Source organism: Amphiura filiformis, chromosome 8 (genome assembly GCF_039555335.1).
Source record: "Amphiura filiformis chromosome 8, Afil_fr2py, whole genome shotgun sequence".
Lineage (NCBI taxonomy): Eukaryota > Metazoa > Echinodermata > Ophiuroidea > Amphilepidida > Amphiuridae > Amphiura > Amphiura filiformis.
In genome coordinates this window covers 14,111,122-14,135,901 of record NC_092635.1, presented here as the reverse complement: position 1 = coordinate 14,135,901, position 24,780 = coordinate 14,111,122, and the positions used below count along the sequence as shown (strand labels likewise).

General features: G+C 36.7%; 1 protein-coding gene across 1 annotated transcript; it reads left to right on the top strand.

Moving 5' to 3' along the window:
• The first annotated feature begins 3,625 nt into the window (after positions 1-3,625).
• Positions 3,626-22,924, top strand: LOC140158666 (uncharacterized). The gene is made up of 16 exons (XM_072181844.1): positions 3,626-3,798; positions 7,304-7,431; positions 8,421-8,534; positions 9,181-9,333; positions 9,958-10,155; positions 13,593-13,700; positions 14,782-14,939; positions 15,532-15,595; positions 16,153-16,386; positions 17,212-17,391; positions 17,921-18,011; positions 18,658-18,797; positions 19,450-19,529; positions 19,995-20,242; positions 20,866-21,005; positions 21,587-22,924. The coding sequence occupies exons 2-16, from the start codon at positions 7,339-7,341 to the stop codon at positions 21,680-21,682; spliced, it is 2,097 nt and encodes a 698-aa protein (XP_072037945.1). The 5' UTR covers positions 3,626-3,798; positions 7,304-7,338; the 3' UTR covers positions 21,683-22,924.
• Positions 22,925-24,780: the final 1,856 nt, after the last annotated feature.

Genomic DNA, 24,780 nt, shown 5'->3' with positions numbered 1-24,780 from the left:
CTATTAAAAGCTATTAAAATGTAAATAAAAAATGGTAGGAGTTACTTAGGGAGTGTTCATTAATACTTTGGTAGGGGGCTGGTCTAACTCAAATTTTCCCTCGAAAACTTTTTTTTGACCCCCCTCGATGGACCGCTAAACTTTTTGACCCCCCTCTTTTGACGGACAAAACTTTTTTGCCCCCCCCCCCCCCCATTATCATATAACAAACATAGGCCTACTTAATAGTGTTGTTTCCAGTGGTGTGGTATCTGTCACATGTCATTGAGGGAGGCAAATGTTTGAAACATTCCCGGTGGGACAATTGCGCATGAAATACAAGCACAACACAAGGACATTTTCATGTTAATTTAGATTTGTCCCAAATCAGGGGGTTTATCTGATTTGACAGGGATAAATGAAATAGAGGATTTATTTGGAGGTTCATAGGCACATCAGCATAATTTGGATCCGTGATGATAGGCCTAGTACAAATGCGCGAGCCGCGCAAATAAATTGGCCATATTGAAGCTTGAATGGTCAAATATTGTTAAAATTGGAACTAATTTATGCAAAAAGCTAAAATGGTCATGTGTGAGATTAATTTGGTCACGGAAATGTACACATGTATCAGTTTTGGCCCCAAAGACCGTGGTACCTGGGCCACGGTGCCCACTCTGCCCTATGGTAAATCTAACCATGCTGCCTATGCGTACAAAATAATTTTGCAATGAGAAATAGTAAACTGAAGTGTGCAGTTTACGTGCAAAGAAATCCAATTTATTTGCAATATTTTCTTGATTTAGTTGTATTTTGATCAGATTGGTACATATTCATATTTGTAGCCTACTTTGAAGAGATATAAAATTCTATGATAAAAGTGCCAGTATTTCTTAGACCAACCCAGATGTTGCTGATGATCTTTAATGTTATATAATTTATAGATATGTGTACACTAAGTGCCATCATTTTTACAAACAAAATCACTGAAAACCCAAACTTGTCCATGTTAAAAGTGATATAGAGGCTCTCAATGCGCGCGAAGCTCGCGAAAATTTTGGGTTTTGAAGAGGAAAACTTTTTTGTCCCCCCCTTTCCTACCACCTAAAACTTTTTGGTCCCCCCTCTTTAAGGTCCAAAACTTTTTACCCGCCCCCCCCCCCCCCACCAAAGTATTTCTGAACACTCCCTTAGAAGGCAGAAGGGTAGATTTTCATTTAAAATGCAAATCCATTTAATTGAAATGCTTAATATTACAAATGACCAGTGCATTTTGCGCGTCGATAGTGTCAGTAAAACAAAATCTTTCCAAATTCATCAACCAAGTACTATTAGGGAGTGTTCAGAAATACTTTGGTGGGGGGGCTGGAAATTTTTTTTTTTCCTGTCGAAAATTTTTTTAACCTCCCCTCTTCGCGAACCCAAAACTTTTTTGACCCCCCCTCTTAATGGACCTAAAACTTTTTTGACCCCCCCCTCATATAGGTTCAAAACTATTTTGACCCCCCCCATCATAATGTACCATTCTACTAATTCAATTCTACTACCATTCAAATGGCATTAATGATACTAAAATTCAAGTGCAATGAAATTGTATGCATGTCATTGATATAAAATATGTGGAATTGTGGAAATGTTTTAAAATAGCACACTAAATTTTTTGCCATTTGGAAGCTAAACGAATGAAATTTGATGTAAAAGTGGATTACATGCGCGCGAAGCGCGCCAAAATTTGTACTTTGGGGGCTAAAATGGCCAAATATGAGCTTAATTTGGTGAGAAACACACATACATCAGGCGTCAACATTGGGGGATGATTGAATGTGCCATTCCCCGGGATCTACGCCTATGTTTACTGGGACTTTTTGTTGCGGCGAAGCGCGCAAAAACAAGACTATTTTAGCCCAAAATACAGGGGAGTAGCCAGTTTTCTTGGTCGGGGGGGGTGAATAAAATTTCGGGGGCACAGACTAGAAAATAAATTGCAGTTGCAAATACATAATTATACCGGTTTTGTTTTTTAGAGAGACTGTACATGTATTTGAGCTTCAAAAAAGGCTTTATTGGGACAAAACGCGTGCAAAGATTGTGTATTTCGCCCATGATGGGATGAAAATGCCTTTATTGTGACAATGTGCGCACACAGCGTGCAAACATTTTGTATTTTACACTATTTTGGCCTATGATCAGGTTGAATTTATATGGAAAAGGGTCTTCTTGCTCCTTTTCTTTGCCTTCCAGATTTTCTCTTTCATTTTTTGTCAGAGGGGCACTTTTCTCTTTCATTTTTTGTCAGGGGCCCTTCCGCCCCCTGTCTACACTACTGCCGAAATGGTGTGTTTTGCTAAAAATTGATGGGCCAGTTCGCGTGATCGCGAAGCGCAAAATTTTGCAATTTTACCCTATTTGGGTCCAAAACATGGTGCTTTTCGATGTGCTAAAAAAAAGTTGCACATGGCAATTATTGCTTTATTTTTTCTTCTTTTATAAGGATTTTTAGGGGATGTCCACCATGGAAAAAATTAGGGGGAGGACGTACCCCGGTTCTCCAAGCTTCCTCCGCCTAAAATTGTAATGCAACATGATTTAGTTGTATATATCAGTGATAATAAATGAATAATCTGTACTACATGAAACATTATTGTAAAAATTGTCAAAACTAAAGAAGAGCAAATATATTGCAGCTTTTAGTGATCTAAAGAGCTGACCAGAAAGAACTGACACAAACCTCAAAATTAATGTACTTTTGTTCTGGTTTAATATGGGAACATTTGCGCGTTTTTACACCCCCCCCCTACGTGCCGAAAAACTTTTTAACCCCCCCTGTTCATACACCCAAAACTTTTTTAACCCCCCCTATTCAGAACTCCTAAATTTTTTTGACCCCCTACATATTTTCCAGCCCCCCCACCAGAGTATTTCTGAACACTCCCTTATTCTGAGGCAAAATATTTTTCAGTTTAGATGGGTTTTAACCAGTACTATATATATATACTTGGATTTATTTATTTATATATATATATAGGCGTACGGTCCATACAGCATAGGCCCTACATGTATGTGTTAACAAGGTGAATTCTGCGAGGCTCTTGGTCCTCGGCAATCGAAAGCATTATTTTCTTTTTATTATTTCTGTTAAATTTCAAATTCTAATGGCTTTCTTTTATCATAATAAATAAATGCTGAAGCATCAATTAAAGATATTAATGGGAGGGTTTAATCATGTCATCGCATGTTGTCAATTCAATTCAATTTGCCTACTGAGTATAATTCTTTGATACCGTATTCATTTTTGTGTGGATAAATTTATATTCACCAGTCTATTATTTTGCTCAATATATGAACATCTGAACATCTTTTTATTGATGGCTTTAAGTTATGTGTAACCACTAGTATAGCGTTGCCATGATTGTAGGCGTAGCCTATATGAAGGGCAAATTTAGGTGTAGTTTGGGATATGTGTAAGTATTACAAAAATGCCAAAAGTCAGGTTTGGGTGAAAAAACGGGGAAAATAAATAAATATTCATATTAATTCATTGACCAATTTCATAAATGTGTGAGAAGATCGTACATCGGATTCCATGGCTTTAATTTTAAGCACCCCTTTTAAAAGGGATTTTTATTCTAGGTCAAGCTGTGAAAACGGAACTGGCAACCCTGAATACCAATCAATTTTACATGGCGACCTGCGAAGCGTCCCTAGTATTTTCGAGTTCGTGAATATGATTGAACATTCATGCATTTTAGTACTTGGAAAGCTGCTGGAAGTTCGTGACTGAGGTTGAATAAGTGATCGTTTGCAGGATCAGGGTTTAAGGTAAAAATATATCAGCTTAGAATATTAATTATTGATGCGATAGATCCAAATGCAGGTTAAGCTTACCTATACACGGAACATCATACTAATTTACATTCCCAATGGACTACCACAACATGCCACCTTCAATGTACAGCTGTAATTTTCTCCCAAATATGTTTCACTTACCATTTCTTGTTTTGTCCAAACTTGACCACCACATGGTGAAAAATTGATAGAACCCATTTTCAACATTTATGTAAAAACAAAAATGATAATTCCATGGCAATATTCCCACCAGCAGCTTCCTAAATCTCCAACTTTCATGAATTGATCAGAGATGTTATCATAGCATGCTCTGACCTCTATGACAATGTGCTTGACCAAGCCTCCCAATTGCCATGTCAACTCCCAACCACACTCATTGGGAGATGCCTTCTTCCCAAATGCAGGATAGGATGTTTTTTTTCCATCTCATTCCTTGCACTGGCTGACCTATTCTTCAATACCATCTAGTGCAGAGAATAAGAACTATGCCTCAATAATGATGATAATATGCACACATGTTCCAGATAATGATGCAATATTGCACACATCATTGCACATGCATGGCATGCTATGTCTTGAAATACCCTCCACTCAAGCATGCAAGCATTAACCAATGAGGAGTTAACATGTTGGCAATTTAGAAAGGGTTGCCATTTCATGCCTTTCTGCACACATTTGGTGCTATGGATTACTGTGCTCTTTTATTGCTTGCACTGCCTTGGGCTGTATTGAGGTGTAATAATTGGAAATCATGATTTGGGGTTATGTTTTGGAGCATATACATTGAACATATACAGCTGAAATTTGACTGTGGATATTTAAACTTTCTTGAACAAAGTGAGTACAAGTTGGGGATCATATTTTTCAGATATGGAATAAGGGTTTTAGTGCATTTTGAAGGTGGTAGGTGTGTGGGAATTCTCATAACTGGTGCAGATATCGTGTTTGAATGTAAACAACTTTGACAGCTGGTCCACCTTATATCTTACTTTGGTGTCATGCTGGGTAAGTCATACTGAAGTATGACTTGCCCACACTGGGTATAAAGCTTACCTGCCTAGTGTTACAAGGAACTTTCTAACGATGTCCTCATTCACAAACTGATACTATCTGTCCTTCAGTATAAGACTGTTACCGCATACGGCAGCTGGTTGAAGGAATATTACACAGTCAAGAATAGGCTCCATCATTTTTTTGTTCTGATCCTCCCAGTCTCCCAAAACATCAAAAGCGTTGCACATTTACTTACTTAAGACTGTCCTTTTTCATATACGCAGACAAAGTAGGGCCAAGCTACCTAGAAATGGTCAAATTTTGGCAAGAAATATCTCTGTGTAATCCTATCATATATAAGTCCCATATCACATCGTTATCGGCGATCATGATTTTTTTTTCTGAAGTTTGGCTGGTACCTACTAGCGTCATGCACATGATGTGACACAGCTAAAATAATCGATCGGGGATCATTAAAACGTCAACAAATTTCAAAACACAGAAAGCAGTAAACTTAATGGCAAGCGGTCCGAATTTTGAGCCATACAAGTTTACGTGGTGAACTAAAGCTTACCACCGTTACTTACTCAGTTACTGCACAGTCTCAGACAGTCACAGTCATGACAGTCATGCAGTTGTCATTTTTGCATGCCATCAACGTGTGTCATATCGGCCTGTCTTTGATCGAGACATCTGTAGTATTTTTCAAAGATTTATAATATTTTATGCGTACATCGCGTCACATATTTTGAAACACACTTGTCTCTAATTCAGTAATTGGCTGCTGAGGCGATCTATTGCCGAATGGAGATTTATGAAAGAACATTGCAATATCATGGTAGTACGCACGTCGCACTCATCAAAGGTTTACTGCAAAATATTGTAAGCCTTAACCATCACATATACACACACGGGGGGTTCAATGACAATGGTTTCTGGTAGTGGCGGACCGATCAGGTCCTTACCTGAACCAGCCTAGCCGATCACCGATTGGCAATATAAACAATGCCAATGGCTGAATGGACTGAGTTAATTTCACCTGCATATTGTAAGGCAAATAAGTATTTATCATTTTTACATAGGCCTACTGAGCATAAAAAATATACTCCCGTATTCTGCATCCTTGCTAGCCTACAATGTAAGCTAGTCTTGAGTGTGGAATATAATTTATATGGCAAAAGTTGAATGGTGTTTTTGCATATTCATGCATACAGTGAAAAGCATTTGATTCTTGATTGTATCATTGTGTTTCTTGCAAGTGACTTATTTATGGGCATAAATTACTAAATTCAAAATAAAATTTCCAAACCTGATCATTTAAATGTATTTGTTCTCTAAAGTCAGCTTTGTCCTGTTTGTGATGCCTATGGAGTATGGAAATCTCAGTGATATAATTTCTTCTAGATGATCAGCCAAAATCGCCACTAATCAGCTATATTAGATGCAACTTATTTTATGGAACTCGATTGTTATAGAAAAATTATCAAATTCGTGAACATCGTGGAACATACTCTTTGCGTGGCAGTGCGTAGTAAGCAGTTGTACGCAGATAACCTCGCTAATATGGACGCGTAGAGTATCGTTGTACGCGCGTGTAGTTAGCATGATTAGTCGCGGAGTAACAAGCGTAGTTGAATGTTCCACGATGTCCACGAATTTTATAATTTTTCTATAGTTTCCTATTGACCGCCCGCATCACCTTTCAATTTGACCAAAACTTTCATTATTTTCATAAAAAAGTCAATTATCTGAAAATTGAAGGGAATAATCAAAATTGAAACTCTCAAAATGTCTGACATCCCCTGCTGATCATAATCAGCATTTTTTTTAGTTGTAGGGGTAAAGGATGTAGTAAATAATGGAAATTTAAGGATTACCTCATCATGTTTCTAGTGATTAAAAAACTTGCAAATTTCTTTTCTGGTGCCCTTTTTCGTGTTGTGTCCTTTGTACACCTATGTGCATGCTCTGCACGATTAAATTTATGTGTGCGATGAATTTCTTGCCAAACAAACAAGTTTATTGCCTGTTCAAACCAAAAGAGCTTCCAGAATTTCATATGCATTAAAACATATACTTTTCGTACTGGTAGGGTACCTAAATTTGGAGAAAGCTGTTCATAAAATCATTGATTTTGATGACATAATGGATAAAGAGACCGAATAATGAATAATGAAATAGCGACCTCGTCCTTTTTTTCAAACATCCAATCGGAAACTAATAATCAAGTTCCATTGGCCTTATGTTATACAGAATTTCAAATGAATGAACCCAGTATGCTATTTCAGCTGTGGCGTAATTGCATGTATCAGGTACACGTCCGGTCACCTCCCTGTACATATGCACTGTGTCATGTTGAGTGACGGGAACACTCATCAAGCTGTGTTCATTAAACTTTATGTTCTTACTTTAATCATGTGAGTTTCAACCAATCTGTCAGCGGTTATTCATCTTGTTTTGGGTTTTTTTCAAACCCAATTTGCAGGTACATACATGTAGATAAAATCACAAGGATGCACCATGTCACTGGATCATTATAACAAGATTAAAGTTGTTGGAAAAGGCAGTTATGGGGAGGTGTGGCTTGTCAACTATAGAAAAGACAAAAAACAGGTATGTATCACAGTACAGAAGTTCCAATATTTTATACCAGTGCTGTTCCACATTAGGGCATAACAGGCATTGATATTTTTTTAGATACATTGTTCGGTAAAGGACAAAGAAAATATGGCCATTGCCCAGTTTGCCTAGCCTTTTACCTGTCAACTTTCAAGGGGTTAGAATTAGAGGTTTGGAATTAGGAGGTTCCGGTACATAAAAAATATGTAGGGCGAGCTTTATAAAAATCACAATTTTGTGCAAAAATATAACATTTTTGCCCATTTTCGCATGGTATGTGGTGGGGCAAAATGTTTTACAGGATTTTAGCCAGCCCAGAAATCCAATTTACCATAATTCTACCTAATTAGCACCCCTCTCCTAATAAGTGCCCCCTTTTTTTCAAGAGACTCTTTCAAGTGATAAAATTCTGTCAAATTCCTAGTAAAAATTGTCATCTAAACCTCCAGGCTAATTAGGAATCTTATCATGAACAGATACGCTGCATTTATAATGTAAATGTGTGTAAATTTGCAATTTTCACAGGCGCACTAGTTAGATCCAATACTGTCAAAGTGGAAATTTGTATTTTCTTAATTTTCACCACAAATAACAATGCACAAATATATTTTTGATTATCTAAGAACTTACGATACGGTACCGTTTTTATTTTTGCCATGGTTTTGTCATTACATTCAAGGGATTCTTGATAACATTGCCGCCCTTCAATAGTTGATTTAAAAACCAAATAGAAACCAATTTCATCCACATGACAAGTAAAAAATATAAATAAAAATATCATTCCAGTAAAGAAAATATTTCCTGTGGCCCACAGTAAAAAGAATTAGGTTGTGCGATGCTACACAGCTTGACCAGCGAATGAGGTGCTGATCAGAAATCCACTTCCGTATATGCCATAAACTGCACCAAATTGGCAGACCACTGAAGAACTGCTGCAAACTATAATGTGCATCATTTCATCTGTGTTTTTTTTTTTTCTCTAGTATGTTCTCAAAAAGATGGAAATACAGAATGCTTCAAGACGAGAAAAGAAAGCAGCTGAACAAGAAGCTAAACTTTTATCCAAGCTGAGACATCCCAATATAGTATCATACAAGGTTAGTTAAAAGGCATCTCCTGTGCAAATTTTGTTCCAAACAATGATAAGAATTATTAAATTTGGTCTTCACGGCTACTGGTACTTTATATCTAATCTGACATTTTTGTCCTCATTTGTAAAAGATGGGTCATGATAACCGGTGAAATTTTGTAAAGAATCAACCAAATCTGGTGTCAGTATAGTCAGCCAGCGTGGTAGCTACACTGGTTAACTTTAGTCAGCAGGAATGAGCACTCACTCAACTATAAGTCTTGCCTAAAAAATAAGAAATTGAACATTCTGTTTTTCAAGGAAGTTGTACATTTGTACACATACAATGGACTTTATTTTAAGCTTAATTACAACAATTTAATGAATGAGATGCCAATAATACATTGTATCCCTAAAGGATTAGTTCTGAAATATATTAGGGCCTATACCACATCTTTTAAAAACATCATCTGTAGCTGTTTAGTTATAATCTTTACAATGAAAATTATTAACAAATTAATATTCTGTAGTGAAATTCTAGAAAAGATGAGAAAAGATGTGGTTACATGTACCTTGGTTAATTGTAAAATGTCAAAAAACACATGTTTTGGGTGGATAGCACCATTTTGTGACAATGTAATATATTCTTATATGCATTTACCTTGTTTCTACAGGACTCATTTGAAAGTGATGATGGGTTTCTATACATAGTTATGGGGTTTTGTGATGGAGGTGACTTATACAACAAATTAAAGGAACAGAAAGGAGTAGCATTACAAGAAAAGCAAGTAGTGGAATGGTTTGTGCAGATTGCAATGGCATTACAGGTAGGATACATGCATAGTCTGATATATAATGACAGTATTTTAAATCTATTGAGTTATATTACACAAGTATTTCTCAACTGTGTGATAGGGTTTGTGATACTTTGCATGTACTGTGAGTTTGGTGTGTGTTCTTTTACACAACAATAGTTGAGGGAATTTCACTTCAAGCTGATGATGATCTAATATTTAAAGCCATAATGTATGATTTCCGTCAAATTTTAATATTGGTAATAACTGCCGGGAAGGTTGCTGTCTACAAAGACAACAAATTTGGCCAATTCCATTTAGGTACAAGTTGGGACATGTGTAAATATTACAAATATGCAAAAAAATCAGGTTTGAAAAAGAAAAAAAAAATTCATATTATAAGATCGTACATTATGTCTTTACTTTAAACAGCTCTTTGCAGTCTATTTATTATAGTGTATAGAATTTCCCAATTTTTGTGAGGTTAGGTTCAAATTGTGATGTAGCATATTCATTCCATTAAAGCACACAGGGTGCTCACATTCACTTAAAATTGGTATCTGTTAATGATAACTGTGGTACTAGTTTGAAACGTACTGTTACCATAAGCATTTGATAAACTAACTTTTGTTTCTGCTTTCTATGTTTATTTTGCAGTACATGCATGAAAGAAATATACTTCACAGGGATTTGAAGACACAAAATATCTTCCTAACTAAAAGTAAAATAATCAAAGTTGGTGACTTAGGTATAGCTAGAGTATTAGAAGGCACCAATGACATGGCTACAACGCTGATAGGAACACCATACTACATGAGTCCGGAGTTGTTTAGTAATAGGCCCTATAATCACAAGGTAAGTCCGATCTGTTGCGATAATATGTTTCAGATTTTATTTTGCAGATAATAACCCACACCCTGTCATCAAGCCCAACACATCACTATTCTGGGTTGTTTATTGAGTAATAAATACAAGTAGATTTGATTTATTGGGACAACATTATATAGAATTTGGCGGTTTTGTGATCACTATATTCAACAACTCTTCCTATACTTTTGTACAGGAGCCAACCGTTGTTAATCCGTGATGAATCCACACTTTTACAGTAAGCGTATACGTGAACGCCAGCGCACTTCCGCGTTACGCGTGAGCGTGTAAAATTCGTCATGTCTGGAATCTGTGTGCGTATCACGCTTACAAGTTGAATTCAGTATTTTGGAAGTATCGGATAAAGATTGCCGTTTTATTCAGTTTTATTGCTGATATCAACAGAAATCACCGATCTTTTTGTAAGGCTGACTGTCAATGATTAACTGACATTCCTCATGAAATAATCATGTGAATTATACGATCTTTAGCTTGTTTTTGTTGTTGAAAGGATTCAATCATGTTTCATCGTTGTTCATCACCCATTAACAACTCGCGTCCGGCGCGTCTGTGTGGTTTACTTTGCTCGGGCAGCTAAAGCTGCCCTCGCGAAGTAAACCACGCTGACGACGCGGACGCATCGTTGCTAATCGGTGATGAACAACGGTGAAACATGATTGAATTCCTAATTTAAAAAATAAACATTGCAGTTATAGCATTGGTTCGGCATTTTTATGATACTTGCACCCCCAATCTTGTGATTTTTGCTATTTATAGCAAAATTGTCACTAAAAATATTGGAAATGCAAGCAAATATGAATACATCAATCCGGAAGAACAATGAACGCATCCAAAAGTACTACGCAGAGTGTGCATCCGTGCATTATACAAAATCTGTGCACTCCTGGATTTGACTAACATTTGGTTTGATTGGTTATGTCGTCTACCAACCTGATGCCATGTCAAATAATTACCATACACCTGTGTCAAGGGGTTACAGAGCTACAGGCCTCTGGGCACACCGTCATCATCCCTATATCTTCGTGTTAAAAATTGCCGTGATAGTACGATGAATCCTCACGTTTTTCAACAACTACGCATGGTGATTTTGTTCGAGATAGGCCGTGCGACTCAGGCTACGCATACAATGTGAGATTTTGAGAGCCTGCCACACTGTTTCTATTCTATGTTTTACGATTTTCGCATGATCAATATATGGCTGGCCGTAAACGCCTAACGTGGAGCTGCTACTGGCGTAGCTTACTTTTCGCCATGGAGCTAAATTGACCAATCATGTTAGATCTTTTCATTACGCGGAGCCAGTGGATGCATCCTCGTTCCAGAGAGAGAAAACTCTTGCCAAAATTAATGTTTACTATGGGGATTTTGAATGAATCGATTGTAAATAAACCACGACCAGTTGTACAGGATGAATACCATTGTTTGATTAGTGTATAGTCAATGTTACCTTGCATGCATGTGTCATGTGTGTGGCGTGTTTGTTTGTTTGTTTGTCTACTGTGTCAGGCCAGGATCACTGACACCCACGGTACTGATACTCTCATACTATCACGGTGATCATATTGTTGAATGTTGTTGACTTTAAAATAATCATAATGCAGTCATGTCTACAGTAGAATTCACCACGACCTTTGAAGGACTTAAACCCTATTAAAAGCTATTAAACCAAGATAACACTCAATGAAAACAGCTCAACTATGTTACATCAGATCTTCTCTGGTTAAATACACACTGCACTTGTGTCTGTTTTACCTGTGCAATGAGCAATGAGCTGGTATTATAGTTTCAGTTGGGTGAAGCGATTATAAAGCTTGAACGCAAGGTAACAATACTGTGGGCTTTTGTTTACGAAATGAGACAATAGTCTGCTTATTGTTAACCAGCGTTCTTGAAAATGAGAAGCTTAATGACTTAACACGGTTTAGAAATAATTTCTTCATATTTTTTGGTGTTATCTGTCGTTTACATATCCTTCCTAAAACACTAAAGTACCAATATTTCCAAACACCTAAATTAGCTAAAAATTTAGGACATGTTACAAAACTATATTTTCTAGAATTTCAGAGAATACTTTAAATATTGGCCGGTTATTTTTTACACAGTGCCGTCAACTAGGCAATGGCCTATACTTCTAACATACACTATTTGTAGAGGTCACGCGTCAATGGTGAGCGCACTGAGTATTGTGTATAGGAAAAGCGGACAGTAACTACAGTATGTATGGCCTACTACTAGTATATAAAGTAAATCCGAACTGGTTTGCAGTTTGCTGAAGGTCGAATTCGCAGGGACACCGCATAAGTTATACAAATTAGCTCCCGGCGATACACTGCAGATCGCAGAACTGTGTGCATAGTTTACCACCACTCTGCCTAGCTATATAGTTATGTACAATACTGTATGAGTTTCTTATGAGTGCATGTCCATCTTAATAATAAGTCAGTTCGTACTTTTCATAAACTACTTTTTGAATCATAACTTTCGTGACCGAGGATATCTTGCAACTACGTGGCGTCGTCTGGCAAATTCTTAATGAATAAATTAAGCTTCACGTAATGAGTAAGTCGTACTTAATTAGTCAGTTTTACCTCCGAGTAATGAAAAACTCTAACATGATCATGATTGGTCAATTTGGCTCCACGGAGCAAAAAGTCAGCTACTGGCGTAGCAGCTCCACGTTAATGGCGGTTTGCGACCTACCATATCAGTATCCCATATGATATTTCTATTGCAAGAAAATTTTATTTGTTGTCAGGTTTTATCTTAAATACACTAACTGGAAATTAAATACACTAATTAGTGAGGACCGGTATTTTGCTGTGGATATGTTTAACTGCAATTTGCGGGTAAAAATTTGAAATCCTGAGTAAAAATTGTGATCATATTCAACTCCTTGAGAAAAAATTTATATAAAAGAATGCATGTAAAATCCAGCTGCAATACAATGTACATTATTGACACACTATCACTCTCTTTATCTCGTCAATAATAGAATATCGATTTCAATCGAATTGAATACGTTGAGTTTGTAGTTGACTACTAAGCGACCTAAGCGATCGATTGCTAGCCAATCAGATAGAACTCCTTTTCTTGCGTTCGGTGAAATACCAGTCGCCCGTCGCTCACCAACGGAGTATTAAATTTATATTTATCGAATAGGAAGTCGACACTGTGCTGGGCCTCAACTGTAATTCCTTCACTCATCGTTGTATTATGCATTTTCATAGTTTATTATATATGTATTATTCTTTATATCTTTATAATGTATTATTCTTGTATCATGTAATGAGTGAAAAGATAATAATACATCTAATCTAATCTAATATCTAGAAGTGTACAAAAAGCTGCCAACCCACAAATCTCTGAATTCATTATTGACATGCTACTCCCCTCATCTCTTTCAGTCTGATGTATGGGCATTAGGGTGCTGTGTATATGAGATGGCAACATTAAAACATGCTTTCAATGCTAGAGATATGAACTCATTAGTCTACAAGATTCTTAGAGGCAAGGTAAGAAAGATCAGCAAAAAAGATTAAGAAATTGCCTTTTCGACCAACCCTAACATAGAAAAAAAAAATAGGGTCGCATTTTTTTTTCATATTTGAATTTTCCTTTTTTTTATAAACTCGCATAAAATGTTTTGCCTGATTATAATTTGTGTCCCACATATCTGACCTGATAAATCATTGTTTGCCAGTTGTGTACATCCATATCAAAATGATGCACCTGTCGGCTGCTACATGTGTCTCATTTCACATAATAGCTAGGAATAAATACCAGACTCATATCAACTGTAGGTCACCTCAATTCATCCCCAAGTCAAATTGTATAAGGAATGTTCTCTGTATTCCTAAACCATGTGACATGGTATGATTTGAAGTGACCTCCACTTCGGAGATGAGTCTGGTATTTATTCCTAGCTATTATGTGAAATGAGACACATGTAGTAGCCGACAAGTACATCGTTTTGATATGGATGTACACATTTGTATTTGGCAAAATATTTGATAAAAGAAAAACTTACCAACCATCCAACCCTGACTTTGGAGCTTTAAGGGCAATACAAACTTTTTAAAGCCTTTCATCTTACACATTTTAAAGATCTATTTGGCAAATTTGACATCATGATGGCCTTACTTTTCAACTGTTCATTCATAGCAGTGCATAATTAGGGTAATGCTTTATTGGATGTACAGCAACTCAATGCTTGAATCTTACAGTGTTTGAAAGTGGTACCTCCTATAAGTACTCAAAATGATAACGCAATGTGTTGATGAATGGGACTTAGTCAAACAATGCTCACTGAAATATGTTTGTTCGGTTTGGGTAGACACTTAAATATGAATGGCAACATGATAAGGCACATGCTGCTTTAACAAAAATCTTTGTTTATTTCATAGTCAACTTTTTATCGGTAGTAGTGATAAAATAAAGAAGCAGTAATAGCACAGTATTAAGTCAAGTCTTAGCCATTCATTAAGTAGATGCATCCACTCTATTGAAATTTACGTTTCCACAGTTACTCGTGTAACATTTCTCTGTTAGATATAGAAATGTGGCCATCGCTTATTACATACTTTTTCCTTCTAGATGCCAGCCATGCCACAGCAATATAGTGATGATTTAATAGAACTAATCAAAGCGATGTTACAACAAACTCCAGAGAAGAGACCTAGCGTATCACGGATACTACGTAATCCATACATCAAAAAACATATAGCTATCTTCCTAGAAGGTACTAGACAAAGGTAAGACAGCTGTTTGCTGCTTGTTAATTGGTAAGCTACAGTATTTTGTAAAGATCTATCATACTGGCTGACCAATCACGTAAAATCACAACTGCGTCACACAATGGTACACAGATTTATCAGCAAATGAGGTGCTGATGTAATGATGTCATATGTCAACTAGCCAATCCGAACCCGACTTCATGATTATGCCATAAACTGCGCCAAAATAAAAAATGCAAAGGAATTTTGCAAAAGATAATAGGAAGTTAGAAACATTATTTGATTTGTTGCTAGGCATGGGCATTAACAGTTTTTTCCATATACAAGGAAAAATATTAAGATTAATATCATCGTATGTCAGTCAGCATCTTCACTGTAGTATATATGTTCCCCACTCCAATTCATCAATTTAACTGCAGAAGTGTATAGTTCAAAGAATTAAAAGGTTTGTCTCAGAAAAACATGGAAAACTCTCATTATATTTACTGCGCTAAATTCAACATGTGTGGTATCTTAGACAAACATATTTTTATTTGGCCCAATATTTGCGCTCATTTTATCCCTTTCATCTCAAATAGTTATTTAATTTTTTCCCTTTTATGTAATGCAGAAGACCCAGCTCAACCACTTCAGAATCTGCAAGAAGAAGAGCCTCCAGACCAGATGTCATTGAGGTAAAATGAATTGTTGATTTTGTGCACATATTTAAAAAAAAAAGAACTTTTCTTAATTAACGTCAAGTTTACAAGTATGGTACGCTTTGAACCAGAGCCTACAAAAACATGAGTACCTTGTTCGTTAGAAGTGGAGTGATGGTAATAAATCCAAATTGTACCCATTCCAAGACTGATGAGGAGAATGTTTTTTCTATGGTTTCACCCACCATACATCAAATGCAAAAGATAGTGACTGTTACCATAGACTAACACAGATCCCATGCAATGCAGGGGTGTAGCCAGCGTTTTAGAAAGATACATGTAGATCTTGAAAATCGATTCTTTTGTGGGGAGATGCTTCAACTGAATGGGATGTATCAGAGAATGACTTTGAGCAGGTGTCAGTAATATTGTAAATCCTCCATCCCCTACTAAAAGAAAGTATTGCAGATTCTACCAGGCTTATCACAGGTGTATGTTTTAATCTTATTGCAACTGAAAATAATGGTCTTATTGGCATAAATGGGCCTTCACTTCTAACTGCTAATATGTGTCACTGTTTTCTTTCATACCAGGAGGTTAGGAAATCAGGCAGCAATTCCAGGCCTAGCAGTGCAGGTGATGCAAAGAAGTCTTCAAAGGTAGCTAACAGAAAAAATGTTGCTAGTAGTGTTTCCAGTGAAAGATCATCAGTGAGTAGCGCAAGGCATGAAGGGAGACCAAGCAGTGGAGGTAGACCAAGCAGTGGAGGAAGACCTGGCAGTGGTGGGAAGGACAGGAAAACTAGACAACCTGGTGCAGCCGACAAGGTAAGATATGATTCTAGTTACCTTGCCTTGTGATTGTCCTAATTAGTGTTCAGTTTCTTTATTGAAAGTCATATGAAGGGGGCGCTTTATATTACTATGTTTTAAAGTCATAATGTATGATTTCCATCGAAGTTTAATTTTGTTATTTTTTGCCTAAAATGCTAAAATTATATTAGTAGTAACTGCCAGGAAGGGTATCTGTCTGTTTCAAGTCGAAATAACAAGGTAAAGTGAAGTAAACTCCCTTCGCTATTTTGGCAGTTTGGGGACTACTGTCATAATTATTATAACATGCCAAAATTGCTCTGTTGACCTACAAAAACATGCCAAATTTGGCTGATTCCATGTAGGAGTAGGTTGTAATCTCTCTGTAGAATACCATAATTCCTCGAATAATCGCCCCCCTCAAATAAATGCCCCCCAACCACTTTTTTCAACCAAGATGTTTAAAAAATGCTGATATTTTCATGCTTTCTTGTGTGGTAACTAGTAAGCTTACCAAGTTGCTCATATGGTCGATAATAGTGTTAATAATCAGTGTTTCTAGTTCATAGTTTGTCATTTCAGCGCGAGTTTTAAGCTTACTTAATTATTTTAACGGGAATTATCGTTTTCAAAATGACCTCAAATAAACGCCCCCTGTTTGGAAAATGCAACGCCCCCGGGGGCGTTTATTCGAGGAAATACGGTAGTTAATATCAGACGGCTATTCTTTAGGGGAAAATTATTATTATAGCACTGAGTTAATAAATAAATTTCATTGAATAAGGAGTATAAAAAAGTACATATAGATAACAATGTTTTGTTACAACCTTTCATCTACAGCCAGTAACTCCAAGAAAAGCTAGGCCTTTACCGACCCCACCCACTCAAGCATCAGGTAGTACACCACGTAAGAGTGCCAGTACTGCTGCAAGGAAAGCACCAAAGAGTAGTAGCGTTTCTTCCTCTAGCTCTGTATCCAGTTCCAAAGATGACATTGTCACACCAAGAGATGAAGAAGGGGTGAGTAATCTGTTTGCAAATATTTGTAAGCACCTCCAAACAAGAAAATATATGTATTTGAATTGCAACCATGGACACACTCATTTCACTGTTATGTGCAACAGGTTGCAGGCAGTGTAAATATATTTACGGGGTATAGGTAGGGCCTCGTGTCTCGATTAGAATGATTTCAGATGTGCAAAGTGCATGTCCTCATTGTGTGTCCACGGTTATATAGTACACTACAGGTTCAAATTGTGTTGTCTTCATTTGTGTGTACGGACATGTAGTGGAACTCTGTAATATCAACCCAAATTCACACTGTACAAAATAAATTTTTTATCGTTAAAGCCTGAAGAAAGGATGGTCTCAGCCTGTAATTAATAAGGGCTCTATGACTGTCCTTTAGTCCGTAATGATAACAACTATTAATACTGCAACACTAGTAGCTCATACCACACTTGTCTAGTTACAGCATTTGCTTGCAAAACTGAGGTCATGGGATCGATTATTAACCCAGATATAACAATTGACTTTGTGCACATTTCAGAGACGATCTGTGAATCGTTCAGCCAGAGCTAGAAGGAGAGCAGACCAGTTGAGAGAATCTCAAGAACAGGGTACTCCAACAGGACCAACAGGTACAGTATAGTAATAAGGCTGGCTGGGAGATGGAGAACAAATGAGTCAAAATGTGGACAATCGTGGCCTGAAACTGGACTAAAGGAAGATGCATATTGCAACTTCTGATTAATTTTTCCCTGTAGTTTGAGCCGGGGGATTTCCCCTGTAATCTCTCCTGGCTTGGAATGCCTCTGCCTCCAGCTTGTTTTACTGTGCACCCAGCAAACTTCTTAATTCTTCAGTGCACTGTGTGTGCAAACCTCTTTAGTCATGCTTTAGATGCTGATTATTGCTAAATTTTGCTCCTTTGCTGAAAACATCACTTTAGGCCCCATGCTGGGCATATGGTTATACAGAGCTCTATACAGTCCCAAGTTCTTCCAATCTAACTTCTTTGGTCCAAATTAAGTGATATGAAGTGATATAAAGTAACAAGATCCTTAATTTGGAATGTTAATTTCTATTACGGTATATTTGAAATACAAAATGTAGTGTAAATAAAAGCCTACAAAATTTCAAATTTAAGATTGGTTTAACATTTATATGTAATGTACCATTTTTGTTTCGTTAACATTTACAAAAAAAAATGTCAATCCAATGTGCTGATGACCAAGTACATTAAAATGAAATTAATTTGCGCCTTCAAAAATGTTTCTCTTACAGTAAGAAGGGTATCAGAACCAGTACCACATCAAAAACATACAAGAGAATCATCTGACAGTGGTTTAGGTACAGACTCGGTAGATGGACCTGGGAAGCAACCAGTTGAAAGATCAATATCAGCACCAGGGTCATCAAGCAAGGTCAGTCTTGGTGTCAATATATAATTCAATGCTTTGTGTACATTTTGTTACAAAATATGCAACAATAGCAGGGCAATTTTGCCATAGCATTATGTACCACAGTAAAAATCATGTTTGGAAGAACGAATCCCAAAGCAGAGTTAAACATTTGAGTGGAAAAATGGTGGGAGTATTGCTGGCCCTTAAACATAGAAAATAAGGATTTACAAACAACTTACACAGGTGACCAGTTTCCTGCTCTTGTCATGATGATCACCAAACAAAAGAATGTTTTCCTGAAAAATAACCCAAGTCTGGCAAAAATGGTACATTTTTCATGACACTGACTGGTATCAAAATTTCAGATGTTCTAATATTGAAAGATGATGTTTTAATATACACTCATGCATAGGATTCAGGAAGTATCTCTTTGTAATACAAAAAAATAGTAGACCCGGATGTTTTTATTTTCTGGTGAATTTAACCAGCCAGATTTTCATTGGACCAGAAGATTTTTTTGTCTCATGTCACAGAAAAGAGGTGGTTTTTTTATAACCGACATAAATTTTCATCACTCTCTTCTTGAGCTTCAAATTTGTTCTTGAAAGTCAAAGTCTGAATAAAGTTAGAGTGCTGGAATATTCACCTTTATTTTGTTTATGATCTTATCAAGGCATCAAGCAAATACAACAAGGAGGAAGAAGAAAATTCTTCAGATGAAGATGATGAAGAGGAGGAGACTCCAGGCAGGAGGTAGGTTTATGAAATTGTATAATAGATTATTAAATCATTAAGATGATTTCTTTCTTTTTTCACTCCTTTTTTTTCAAAAATTAAAGCTTCCACCCTTCTTCTGCCTTTCCTAGCATTGATTTGGAGTCAATTGTTGAAATTGTGAACAGGTATCACAATCAGTCTACATCAAGTTTGGGGTCATAGAAATTAATGAGGGCTCTTAGAATTTTGTCGATTAGAATATAATGTCTGATTTTACACACTGTGCATGAGGTATATTGTATGAGTCTGTGGCTACAGCTGCAACTCTTTGTACAGTGATGCATTGGTTACATAACAGGCAGCCTTTGTGTAATAAGTGCAGGATAATTTGTGATTTGAAGTAATTTAGCATTACAAATATGAGTGATTATCAAACATGGTTAGAGTGTTATCATAAGCACGAAATGTACTTCTTATTGATAACTATTTTTTTCCTTGTAGGGAAGAGAAAGAAATGGATGAGTTCTCATCTTTACTTGAAACCACTCTAAAGTTGGATAAACGACCAAAAGGAGAAGGCAGAGAATCACCCGAGGACGAATCACCCGAGACCAGCAGTGGGAAGGATTCACCAGAGACGGGCATGATTGCACCACCACCATCAGAAATGTCTTATGCATCTGATCCTATGAATCAAACGAGGGATATTATTATAGCACCTGCTGCACCGAGGGCACCTAGGGGATTTGGTAAGTGGCAATAACATTAATATACAAGTAGATATAATGGGATAGCAAGCAGAAATATTATGAAAGATGTTCCCTGGAACCCAAATTTCTTGCATCAGAGTTCAATTATGATCCTTAATACTCTTTCCATTGTATTTAGGTATTTTTCTATTGTGACGTAAACACAGAATTGCTTTCGCCACCTTTTTTATATTTTTTATATACATTACAAGTACATGAATCAACTTTTTCATATTACCTAGTGAGATTATATTGTCAATGAAGCACATGATAAATGTAAATTATGTGGATGCTTGAAAATTTTGTTGGTGATGTTTTTATTACTATGTATTTTTATTGGGCTGGTTTGGGGGCAAGGACACAAAAACACATACATTCATCCTTGTTTTATTTGTAAGAGCCTGTTTTTGTTTAAAACAAAAACAGGCTCTTACAAAACAAAACAAAACAGTTTTGTTGCAAACCTACTTGGTACTTGGTGGGTTGTCCTCCATAAGATACCGAAGGAGTATTTTTACAGGAGGTGGTGGTTAAGGAGTTATGCTCTGTTTAAATGCGGTCTTGGAAGGCTAGTTGCTAGTTGATGCACTTTTATTATTCATTATCTCCATTTCCTCTTCCAGGCAATGCAACATTAACAACATCTGGTAGATTAATGGACAGAATAGCAATATTGAGGAAGGATATCATACAAGGAGTAGGCATGGACATATTACAACAAGCATATGAGATCCTGGAGACTGAAGATGATGGAGACACAGAGGTAAGGAGGAACTTGATATGGTTATATCAAGGGGGTGGGGAAAAATGTGCAGTGGTTTATAGTGCGCTACGGACAGGCACAATACCTAGATGTTGATCCACAAGCCTCAGCACACTTAGAATAGAAATGGAATAGCAATATTGATATCATACAAGGAGTAGGGATGGACATAGACAAATCCAATTTCACACATTCCTACACCTCAATGGCAGACATTGCTAGGTTCCATCACACCTGAAATGTGAAATGATGCAGTCTTTTTAAACTGCATTCCATCACACATATTCCTTGTAGACAAAAAAAGTAATGAAAGTTTACAATACAATATAAGATAAATTTATAACACCAGTTTGGTGTGGATGAGACCCAGTAATGGCGGAATGAATTGGACCATCACTTGGCTTGTTGATGACATCCTAGAGAATGAGGACAATGAAACTACAGAATAAAGGAGGAACTTGGTATGGGTATATCAAGGGGAGGGGAAATGATAAATAAAATAGCAATATTAAGGAAGGATATCATGTTATGTGTAGGGAGTTGGTATATTTTAATATTTCATTTTCTCTAACCTCTTTCAGCAACCCTTGGTGGAGCTTATGGGAAGACCCAAGTTTGAATTATATGGAGCCAAGATCTGGCAGCTGAAATTCTGTGAAGAGACCGTCTTTGGCTGATGTGATGTTCTGTGCATATTCATGGTATTCATATAGGATGAAGTGTGGTTGGTAGAGGCAATTTGAAGATAACATTGATGCTGCTGGCTGTGAGTGTAAACAATTCAAGCAAGGTTGTCTTCTATACAGGCATTACTTGTACACAGGGTTGTAATATATGAATGCGAGTTGTAGCAGGGTGGTAATTTGCAGCTGGGTTGACATCATATCATAATACTATTATTTATTTGTGACAAAATGAAACTCTGACACTATACAGAAATTAGCTTTCAGTCTTTTCACATAAAAGCCACCATATTAGCCATTAGCATCTTTGTATGCATCATTATAATATATAACTACCGATGTATAGTCATTTGGATGAAAGTGAACAACTGAACATGCATTTCATATGAGAGGTCAAATACATTTTGGGTAAAACATACCATGCATTCAATTTTACTAATATGCACAGATAGGTGCTTATTTTGTACAGTATTGTCTACATTTTCTCTTACATGTAATGTTGGGATATCTTGAGGCTTTTGCTAGATATACTCTATTATTGAAAATCTAATTGTATTACATTGCCCACACAAAGTACATTTTATGTTTGCTATATTAAAGCATGGACTTATAGTCTTGGATAACTATTATACATTTGAATGAAAACAAGTAAAAAGCGTATGTAAGCTAAATTTCCTAATTGTTCAGAGTTATGTGCCATGCATTGAGTGTATATAAGTGAATGCAGAAGTGATAAACAATCACACTGATTGATGATCAACAATTATGACAAGAAGGTCAACACACATTGGTCATCGATCGTGTAGAAGGGGCGGGACAATCACATGTTCTATGTGCTTGATGATCACCCGGAACTCTGACGAATTAGGAGATTTATTATCGTTATCAAATTTTACTGATTTCTTTTGAGGCCTGAATTTGGAGCTTGTCTGTTGCCAATTGAGAGGTTTAAATGCATTGGGAAAGTTGTAACATGCTTGGTTGCCTACTGGAGCCTTGTAAGAGAAGAGATGGCTATAAAACCCAGCTAGCAATTGGTTCTGATTTGTATTGTTTTGAACAATAGAACACAGATAAACCACTGATTCTGGTTTTGAACCTGTCCCTGAATATTAAAAATATCACCAAATAGCACTCATTAAACAAAACTTGAATGATTATGCACATTATTTAAGCCAATTCTTTGCAAGTTGGAATGCCAGCAGGCAAGTTATTGATCACAGCAGGTGGCATAAAGCAACAGACAAGGTGATCAAAATGAAAAGTAAGTACTCCCAATGCTACACATTTCACTTGGATTTAGACGTGCATATTTTTACCAAGTAAAGATGATCAGAATATAGTCAGATCATGGTATGCGGGTAGCGATGTGACCATAGCGACCATGGTCAGACTATAATAGTTGTACCATCTTTCCCCAACGATGCTAATTAGCACCGTTAGTGTCCAAGTTACTACAGTCGGACTATAGTTAATACAAATAACAAACCGTGTAACCTGCACAATGCGTCATCCGATCATATATTTCAGCATGAACGCAAGCTCTTAGTAACCATTATCCGATTATAGTACACTGCCGTGTGATTGTACGTTGTTAAATCAACTATAGTCGGACCATGGTAAAGAAAACGATGGTCGGATGACGCAATTATGTACGTCTGACCACGGTCTTAGTCACATTCATATGCCAAGCTTACATACTTTGATAAGTACTTATAAAAGTGTAGTTAGACACTAAAAGAAATATTAGTATTTAAATGATATATAATTAAATAAGACAATATGACTGTAATGGTACTGGTTCCCAGCTGACCTAACCGTATAGTATTTTACAGAATGTCAATGTATTCATTAAGAATCTGTGATGGATGGCTGCTAAACATTTATAGTGTGTCTTGTGTCGGTGTGTCTCGTCTCAAGTTGAGATTAACACCGTATTGGATTTCACAGTGGCATATTCGAATTGTATGTGCTAACTTAATTCCACTTGGCGTATACTCACACGTATACACATGTCCGTACACTGGGGACGCAACCGTGTAAATGCACTGATTTGAATCTGCCACTGTAAAATCCAACTTGGCGTTACTCTCAACTTAAGACGAGACAGACTTTAGCCAAGGTAGTACCTGTCCAATAAAACTCCAGTATGTAAATGTCTGTTGAGATGGTAACTTTTATTAATTGCCACTTACCAGCCTGTTAAGTTGGTGCAGATAAGGGATATAAAAAGTTGTGTTAAGATACAGGGACAACTGTATTTCATGGGTGAAGTGTAATAGGTTTGCAAAGTTGGTCAAAGTAGCCATGATTGGATCATTTTATGAATTAAAGAGTGAAGTTTTGTAACTGTAAAGGTATTATCCCATCAACTTGTACTATTCTAAGCATTCCCACAATCAAATATATTGAAATATTTTTCTATTTGTCTTGAAAATGTAGTTTCATGTGTGTGCCATTTGTTTGTTATTGAGTTTTTTACATAGTTAGTGTGTTATTAAGTATTAGTGTGCTCATTGTTGTATGTTTCAAAGAAGAGTTGTAAAATAGTGACGACTGTAGTCACAATAGTATGTTGTTGTTGTTGCTATTTTTTATACTCTTGCCCCATCCTGTCTAACAGAGAAGTCAATTTGTTATCATTAGGGGCAAAATGTGGAAAAAAAAATGCTGGGCATTCTCACCTTCATGCAGTCACCAGGAATTAGCAGGGTGATAAAAATTGCTACTTGTTCCAAAATAAAGAATGAAAAAGGGGTTGTTTATTAAATAGAAACTGAGGTCAGCAAAAGGAGCAAAAACATGAGTTGGTGCAAAGTTGACTCATTTACTCTGTGTACATAGATTGGATGCTATCCATTACTACACTGGGTTTCAGAGAAGAACGGCAGTCCCTTGCTCAGATTGACGCGAGCGCCCTGTTAATGAGCAACATACGCGGAGCTTTGTGTTCACTTCAAGGCCGCCGATTTGCGCCTACCAACAATTTGACACACAATCGGCCTATCAGATTATCGGTCTGTTGCTATGAGATTGTCAGACGCTTGATTCAGCCAATCAGAACCCCACTTCCATGTATACGCTCTGCAAGC